Source organism: Clarias gariepinus, chromosome 21, assembly GCF_024256425.1.
Source record: "Clarias gariepinus isolate MV-2021 ecotype Netherlands chromosome 21, CGAR_prim_01v2, whole genome shotgun sequence".
Taxonomy (NCBI): Eukaryota; Metazoa; Chordata; class Actinopteri; order Siluriformes; family Clariidae; genus Clarias; species Clarias gariepinus.
In genome coordinates, this window is record NC_071120.1 from 19,855,544 (window position 1) to 19,864,813 (window position 9,270).

At 41.0% G+C, this 9,270-nt stretch overlaps 1 protein-coding gene across 2 annotated transcripts; it reads left to right on the forward strand.

Moving 5' to 3' along the window:
• The first annotated feature begins 4,717 nt into the window (after positions 1-4,717).
• On the forward strand, positions 4,718-6,191 carry LOC128509314 (interleukin-8-like). 2 transcript variants are annotated; one of them, XM_053480992.1, is made up of 4 exons: positions 4,718-4,854; positions 5,138-5,273; positions 5,624-5,710; positions 6,006-6,191. In XM_053480992.1, the coding sequence occupies exons 1-4, from the start codon at positions 4,791-4,793 to the stop codon at positions 6,019-6,021; spliced, it is 303 nt and encodes a 100-aa protein (XP_053336967.1). In that variant the 5' UTR covers positions 4,718-4,790; the 3' UTR covers positions 6,022-6,191. The 2 variants fall into 2 exon arrangements, with proteins under 2 accessions (XP_053336967.1, XP_053336968.1); XM_053480993.1 differs by lacking the exon at positions 6,006-6,191 and having other exon boundaries at positions 5,624-5,714.
• Positions 6,192-9,270: the final 3,079 nt, after the last annotated feature.

Sequence of the window (9,270 nt, forward strand, 5' to 3'; positions counted from 1 at the left end):
GATGATGCGCTCAGCTGATCGCACCACCCTCTGTAGAGCTCGTCTGTCCTGCATGGTGCTGTTTCCAAACCAGGTCGTAATGTTTCCCGTCAGGATGCTCTCTATGGTACAGGAGTAGAAATTCCTGAGCACCTTAGAGGGCAGTCTAAAGTCTCTCAAGCGTCTGAGGTGGTAGAGACGCTGCCGGGCCTTTTTCACCACGGTGTTAATGTGACAGGACCATGACAGGTCCTGCGTGATGTGAACACCGAGGTATCGGAAGCTGTCCACTCTCTCCACTGGGTTCTCATTGATGATGGGGGTCTGGTAGTTCCTCTCCTGCTTTGTACTAAAGTCCACTATCAGCTCCTTTGTCTTGCTGACGTTCAGGAGGAGATTGTTCCTCTGGCACCATTTCTTCAGATTTACAATCTCCTCTAGGTAGGCCGACTCATCATTGTTGGTGATCAGGCCCACCACGACAGTGTCGTCAGCAAACTTGATGATGGCGGTGGAGTTGGTAGTGGCCACGCAGTCGTGGGTGTACAAAGAGTACAGCAGGGGGCTCAGAACACAACCCTGGGGGGCTCCAGTGCTGAGAGTGAGTGAGGCTTAGACATTTCCGCCCATCCTTACTGCCTGTGGTTTGCCAGTCAGAAAATTGGAGATCCACTGAGACATGGATGAGCTGAGTCCCAGGTGCTCCAGCTTGGTGGTGAGTGTGGAGGGAATTATGGTATTAAATGCAGAGCTGTAGTCGATGAAGAGCATTTTAACATAATTCCCTTTCCTAGTGTCCAGGTAAGTAAGTGATGTGTGGAGGAGATGAGAGATTGCATCGTCTGTGGAACGGTTCTGGCGGTATGCAAACTGTAGTGGGTCCAGTGTGTCTGGTAGTGAAGAAATGATGAAGTCTCTGACCAGGCGTTCAAAGCACTTCATCACTACTGAGGTGAGGGCTACAGGGCGATAGTCATTGAGGGAAGCAGGATGTGGTTTCTTTGGGACAGGAACAATGATGGACTCTTTGAAGCATGTGGGGATCACCGACTGAGATAAAGAGATGTTGAATATCTCTGTGAACACAGGTGCTAGCTGGTCTGCGGCAGGCTCTGAGGATACGGCCTGAGATACCGTCTGGTCCTGCTGCTTTCCTGGTGTTCACTCTCTTGAAGGCTCTCCTCACGTCATGCTCGGTGATGATGAACGCGCTTCCGGTGCTGGCAGTGACTTCCTGTCTGCAGCCGTTAGCATTAGCATCGCTAGCGTCTTTAGCTGCAGCCTCGAAGCGAGCATAGAAAGTGTTCAGCTCGTCTGCCAGAGTCGCGTCCGCGTTCGTCATACCGGTTGTTGGTGTTTTATAGTCCGTAATTGTCCTTAATCCCTGCCACAGGCTCCTAGAGTCACTCTGTTGGAGTTGTGACTCTAGTTTTCTCCCGTAGCGCTGCTTCGCCTCTTTTACCGCCTTCCGGACGCTGTATGACGCAGCCTTGTACGGTTCCATGTCCCCCGACGCGAGTCCCGTGTTGTAGGCAGCGGTGCGAGATCTCAGAGCGTCGCGGATGGTTTTATCCACCCACGGCTTCTGGTTGGGAAACGTTATGATAGTCTTTTTCTCTACGGTATCGTCCGCTAATTTCCCAATGAATCCCACAACCGCTTCCGTAAACACGCTGACGTCATCATCGGAGCTGTTTCGGAACATGTCCCAGTCTGCGTCATCGAGTGCATCCTGTAACGCGGCCACCGATTGGTCCGTCCAGCGCGCGACCTCCCTCTGAACCGGAACTTCCTGTTTCAGCCTTTGTTTGTATTTTGGCATGAGGAAGATGGCGGCGTGGTCGGATTTACCAAACGGAGGGCGAGATTGTGCCTTGTAACCGTCCTTGACCGTTGTATAACAATGATCCAGTGTCCTTTCGCCCCTGGTGGGGCAGGTGATATGCTGATAAAAGTTCGGCACTGCGCGTTTGAGGTTGGCACTGTTAAAGTCCCCCGCCACAATAAGCGCAGCGTCCCGGTGTTGTGTCTGATGCTGTGTGAGTGCCTCATGCAGCTCACATAAGGCAGTGTCCGTGTCCGCTTGTGGTGGAATATAAACGGCACTGATGATGACCGATGTGAACTCCCGAGGTAGATAAAAAGGACGACACATGATGGATAGTAGTTCCAGATTTGGTGTGCAGAAGCGTGTGAGAGGAACAACGCTAGCGCTGTTGCACCAGCTGCTGTTCACCATTAAACACACGCCGCCTCCCCTTGACTTCCCCGAATCCCGCGTCCTGTCCATGCGGTAAACTGAGAAGAACACGGCCGGCTGGATGGCGTGGTCCGGCACCGCTGGGTTCAGCCATGTCTCGGTGAAGCAAAGGATATTGCAGTCCCGAATGTCTCTCTGGAACTTTACCCTGGCCCTGAGGTTATCGAGCTTGTTTTCCAGTGACTGGACGTTGGCGAGCAGGATGCTAGGCAGAGGTGTGCGGTGTGGGCTCTCAGCCTGTTCCTGACGCCGGCTCGTTTCCCTCAAGCCCCCGCTTCGCTTCGCAATTTCTTTGGCAACTAAAAAAATAAATTATTAATCTTTCTCCTGTCAGTTTTTTCAGATTTCCTCGCCTATTTACGCTCAGACGCACGCTATTTGTTTTTTAATCATTATAAATTGGCATGGGAAGTTCCATGCCTCTCATCATGCCTCTCATTATCAACTCCCTTGTGCTGCTTCGCCACCATGTTTGGTAAGAGAATATTTTGCATTTATTAATTTTTTTTGCATATTCTCAGTGGTTCAGTGATAAAAATTTTAGTTTAACAATGATTCCATGTGCAACATAAATAGCTAATATGTCATTGCTAAATAATGTGAATCCCAAACGGTTCCCAATGATTTTGAATAATGATTTCGTAATACTATGCAACATCAATAGCTATTGTAATTTGAACAAATTTCTAGGACATAATGTGGTTGCTAATTAGGTATATCCCAAATGGTGCTCATTTGGATGTATAAATAATTTTTGATCTGTGGCCTCCTCTCATGTCTTCTTACTTTTTTTTCAGCTTTGCCTATAGATGCATTTACCACAATAACACAGACACCTACATCAACCCTTGTTTAAAAAAATTTAAATTGTACCTGTCTTACCTGACTGCCGCAACACTGAATTTATGTGAGTCAGGGTAAAATGTATGGCGTATACTTCCAATGCCAATGCGCTTACTGTAATTATTTAGTAAATTGGGCTGTGATTCTGGACTGAGAGTTTGCAGAAGCTGCAAAGCCGTTGTTTTTTTTTTAACCTACTACTAAACACTCTATGCCAATTTTAGCAACTTTATCTAGCATGCTAATTAATATTAGGTGAAAACTGAAGACTTTCAATGTACATCATTTAAAAAGCATCTAAAAAAGCATAATTAAAGAATAATTGTGTTAAATTAGTTCTCATAATTCTCTGATGTAATCAGAGGTGCCAAGTAAAGGAGTACAAATACTTCGTTACCTTACTTAAGTAGAAATCTTGGGTATCTATACTTTACTGGAGTAATTATTTTTCAGCCGACTTTTTACCTCTACTCCTTACATTTTTACGAAATTATCTGTACTTTCTACTCGTATCATATTTCAGCTTGTCTTTCAAAAAACAAACAAACAAACAAAAAACATCCGGATAAATCACACCATCCGGATGGAGCGAATTTGATTGTGGTTGGATGAGAAGTATAAACATACCATTCCAACACCCTATTGGTTGGTCCGCAGTTCATCGCACCTGCGCACCTTTTGATTAATCACCTGGATTAATCATTCATTCTGACAGCACTGATGTTTATTGTAGACAACCATACAAAGGTAATTGTTACTAAGCCTGCCCTGGGTACACTAATTGTCTTGTATGACTAGTTATCATATCTTCTTCTCCATAAAACATGTTAATGCTTAGTAGTACACATATTTGTTTTTTTTAATGTATTTGCATTGTACTAAAATGCATTCTTTTGCCATATACAGTATCCCAAATTACTATGGCCGATAAAAATGCAAAAAAAAAAACAACTACTTTTTTTTATGAGGTGTTAGTGCAGTATATAGGCCCGTGGCACAGCCTAAGCTTTTATCCTTAATGCTTTTTTCCCCCTCACGTTACTTTTACTTTCATATCTTAAGTAGTTTTGAAACCAGTACTTTTACACTTTTACTTCAACTTCAACAAGTAAAAAGCTCGAGTTGATACTTCAACTTCTAAAGATGTCTTTTTAAATCCTAATATCTATACTTCTACTCAAGTAATGAATGTGAATACTTTTGACACCACTGGATATAATACAGCCAAGTATATGCTGATAAAACTTTTTTGCAACTGCAATGTTAAATACTTTTAGTTTGATATACTGAATAAAGAGTTAACATTGAAAATTGAGGTCTGACTATAGAATGTGTGCTGCCGTATACCTACCATAATTTAGACACATATACAAAGGAAGTATATAAATCTTATTGTCAGTGTACGTACATAAATAAAGGAAAGGTTTTAAAGTAGTATAGATTTACTTTCTTCACTAACTGTTTTAGAAATGCTGACTAGTCAGCAAATTCTTTTGCAACATTATGAAATAAACAGAAATACATATATACCATTTTGCAGATTTTGCAGATTTCCTCTCCTGTTTCCGGTCACACTATTATTATTTTGTTTTTCATCTATAATTATCAGTTGAGAAGTTCCATTACTTCCCTTTCCAAGCATCCTTATAAACCAAGCAAAGCAGCCTGTTAGTCCCATATCCACTCCACTGCCACCCAAACCATCATCATGCCTCTCAGTGCCAACCTACTGCTGGCGGCAGCTGCCCTGTGCTGCTTCGCCACCGTGTTTGGTAAGAGACTATTTTGTATTTATTTATTATCATTTTCATCAGTGCATCATCAGTGCTTTTAGCTATAAAACTTTGTAATTTGATAATGATGAAACTTTCATGTGCAACATTAATGGCTAATGTGATTTCAACAGATTTTTAAGAATTAGTTTTGTGTTTAGGAATTTGCATTATGTCATTGCTAATTCATTTGAATTTCACATGAATTCCAACTAGGTGTATGAAACTGTTTTTTAAACTGCGGCATCCTCTTATGTTTTCTGTCTTGTAACTTTTTTTGCAGCTTTTCCTACGGAGGGAATAACCGAAGATGACCAGTGCCGCTGTTTAGTCACCACAGACACCGTCATGAACCCTCGAAACTTTCAAAGAATTGAGATCATACCTTTCGGGTCCAGCTGCCGCACCACTGAAATTATGTGAGTCAGGGGGAAACGTCTGGGGTATGCTTAAAAACACTGGCTACTTCCAATGTTACATGCCAGTGTGCTTATTCTACTGTATGTGATAACCATATTTATTATAATAGGCTGTGATTCTGGACTAATTTGCAGAAGCAGCAGTGGTATTCTTAGTCCTTCTACTGCATGCTCAATGCAAATTTAGCTAGGTTAGCTTGCATGCTAATTAATAGTAGGAAAAAGTAATGAATAACACTGTACATCACTTAAAAAATATTTTAGAAGAACAAGTGTCTGACAATTTTTCATTTTTAACTAAATCAATTGTACAGTATATTAGTGCTCATAGATTTTTTTCCCCCTCTCAGTATCACCCTGAAGAACACCAACAAAGTAGTGTGTTTGGATCCTGAGGCAGTGTGGGTCCAACAATTCATCAACAGAGTCGTGAAAAAGTAAATAATTTATGTTCGAAATTATTTAGTTTGACATTTTGCTATAAATCTTTTTGTTCTATTTGTAGCTATGACAACACATATAATAACAACATTTATCTTTTAAGCTTTAAATACAAAAATTTTCCTGATTTCTTTTTTTAATCAATAAAAATTCTAACGTAGGTAAGTTGCCTTAGTGAAAGAGCTGTCACAATCCAGATTATACGCCTTAGACATGTGCAGAGTAACCGTGTTACATAATTAATTTATGAAAAATGTACCATGCATGTTAATGTGAGTTTCATCTTTGCAGAAAAAGTATCAATTGAGAATCGCCTGTCTGAAGATGACAAACCGAGCAAACTTTCTCTTCTGTCAAAGTGAAAACAAGCTGTCTCAGTGTATGCCAATATTTTGTTTTTTCTTTTTAAATGCAACTACCGTGTTGAAAATGGTTTTGGTTTGATATACTGAATAAAGACTACCATCCAAAAATTTATACCTGACTATAGAATATGTGCTTTCTTATACCTATCATAACTCTCTCTCACACACACACACACACACACACACACAGTACAAAGGAAAATATATAAAACTTATCTTAAAAAAATCTTATTTTAGGGCAAGCATAGACATTTATAGAAATCCTCAATATCAGTACAGATATATAACTGGATATGTGGCCTCTTGTATTGGAACATAACTTTAAAACAGATGAAAATATGTGTGCCAAGATAAGTGCAGATTTGACATATTTTTGTTTAAAAACAATTAAAAAGCCATCTGATCATAGCAGGTCTGGGTTTTTTTTTTCTACAATGCCATAAATTATTTAACAAAAATGAACACAAAAGAAAAAAAACATCAAAAAAATACCCCCCCCAAAAAAATGCTAATAAACCTTTAGCAGGATTAAATTTAAATAATTGTTTCCTGTATGACTTTATCAGCCTTTTACATTGTTGTGGAGGGATATTTTACCCCATTCTTCTTTACAACATTGCTTGAGTTCATTGAAGGCTTTGGGCAATCTCTTACGCACTGCTCTCTTAAGGTCCCGCCACAGCATTTCAGCTGGGTCTAGGTCTGAACTTTGAATAGGCCATTCCAAAACCTTAATGACTTCTTGACTTTGTCAGCCATTCTGATGTAGATTTACTGGTGTGCTTTGGATAACTGTCCTGTTGAATGACCCAATTTCAACTAAGCTTTTTTTACCAACCCCTGACATGTTAGAGAATTACAAAAGAAAAACTTAATATCACATGGTCCTAAGTATTCAGACTAGTGATGTGCAGGTCGTCTGTAACCCGCGGGTCGGGTTGGGGCGGGTAAAGAAATTCTCACTTTATTTGCAGGGCGGGTCATTAAAAACAAAATGAAATAAAAAATCCATGTATGTTGCGCGCAATTCCCTAAATTAAATATTTAGGAATATCTTTTTTCATATTTTATTAAGTTCTTTGATAAGGTTACGTCACGTGACAAGTCACGAAAGCGCCAAGCAGCTACCACTGCCAGTCACAACAAAAACAAAGAAATAAAAGTGAAAATGGAAGACGAGGCGCGGAAGAAATTGAGGTCGGGAATTTACATCATTAAAAGAAAAAAAGGTCAGGCTGCTAAATTTCAATGTCTATTTAATGGTTGCGGGGGCGGGGCGGGTTGTAAAAATAGATACAGTGGTGCGGGGCGGTCTGGGGCGGGCCAAATAATTTTATTAAAGTGGGACCGACGGGTTGGAAAAATACCCGACCCACGCATCACTAATTCAGACCCTTTGGTGTGACACTCATATATTTAACTCTATTATTATATTAATATATATTATACACTGTATGATCAGAATGAAGAGTCCAGCTGTGTTTGATTATACTGATTGGACTTGATTAGGAAAGCCACATACCTGTCTATATAAGACCTTACAGCTCACAATGCATGTCAGAGCAAATGAGAATCATGAGGTCAAAGGAACTGCCTGAGAAGCTCAAAAGCAGAATTGTGGCAAGGCACAGATCTGGCCAAGGTTACAAAAAAAAAATTTCTAAGAGCACAGTGGCCCCAATAATCCTTAAATGGAAAATGTTTGGGATAACCAGAACCCATCCTACAGCTGGCCGTCCACCCAAACTGAGCTATCGGGGGAGAAGAGCCTTGGTGAGAGAAGTAAAGAAGAACCCAAAGATCACTTTGGCTGAGCTCCAGAGATGCAGTCGGGAGATGGGAGAAAGTTGTAGAACGTTAACCATCACTGCAGCCCTCTAGCAGTCGCGGCTTTATGGCAGAGTGGCCAGATGGAAGCCTCTCCTCAGTGCAAGACACATGAAATCCCGCATGAAGTTTGCTAAGATGGTGAGAAATAAGAATCTCTGGTCTAATGAGACCAACATTTGATCTTTTTGGTCCAACGTTTTGGCCTTAATTCTAAACGGTATGAGTGGGAAAAAAACAGGCACTGCTCATCACATGTCCAATACAGTCCCAACAGTGAAGCATGGTGGTGGCGGCATCATGCCGTGGGGGTGTTTTTCAGCTGCAGGGACAGGACGACTGGATGCAATCCTGTAAAACCTTTTCCAGAGTGCTCAGGACCTCAGACTGGGCCGAAGGTTTACCTTCCAACAAGTCAATGACCCTAAGCACTCAGCTAAAGGTGGTCTGAATACTTTCTGTACCCACCGTATACTTCTGTTGATGATCATTTAATCAAGAGCTGGTGATTAGCATCACCTGGCTGCAACTTACCTTCTTCAATCCTGTGGGAGCAGTAAGGGGGTACATGGTATTGCCCGCATGTTTTTATTTTCTTTTTGGCTTCATTTTTGTTAAACAAATAATGACATAGTGAAAATCAGTATTATTATTTTATTGTTCGTCTGACCTTGTATTTGTCTAATATTAAGACCCGTTATGATCAGATGCTTTTTATTGTGCTTTTCACACAAAAGCACTAAATTTTACACATGACCATATAGATAAAAGACTTATAAGATATGGAGCTTCCTCAAGTATAACATAGATTGAGAACATTGCCTTCTTCCCATAGTGCACCCTGGTGCCATTTCTACTCCAGGTAAGTAATATGCATGCTCCTGGCTGTTCACTGGATGTAAAAGAAGAAAAAAAACCTTCATACCACAGCACATTCTTCCATTGCTCCACGGTCCAGTTTAGATTTTCATGTGCTTTGAGCATGAGACCTCTGACCAGCTGTGGCTACACAGCTCCATACAAAGCATACTGCAATGCACTAATGTTTCCTGATGTCTTTCTGTCATAGCCAGCAATAACTTTTCAGCAACTTGTGCTAGTAGTGTACCAATTGTGCCGTAGCTCTTGTGTACATTGCCGTTGCTGCCCACACATCTATCACTGAACACCGCACAAGGCTTGCAGTTTTGGAATTACTGCAATTACTGATGAAATTACTGGAACTGGGTTATGAACCCTTCGAAACATGAAAGTATAGTGCTGAACCATCACCTTTAAAAACTTTGAAGTCACATAAAAACTGTGACATGGTAAAAAATCAACAGTAAAAATCACAGCTATGTTTAGTAGTAAAAGTAAAGGCA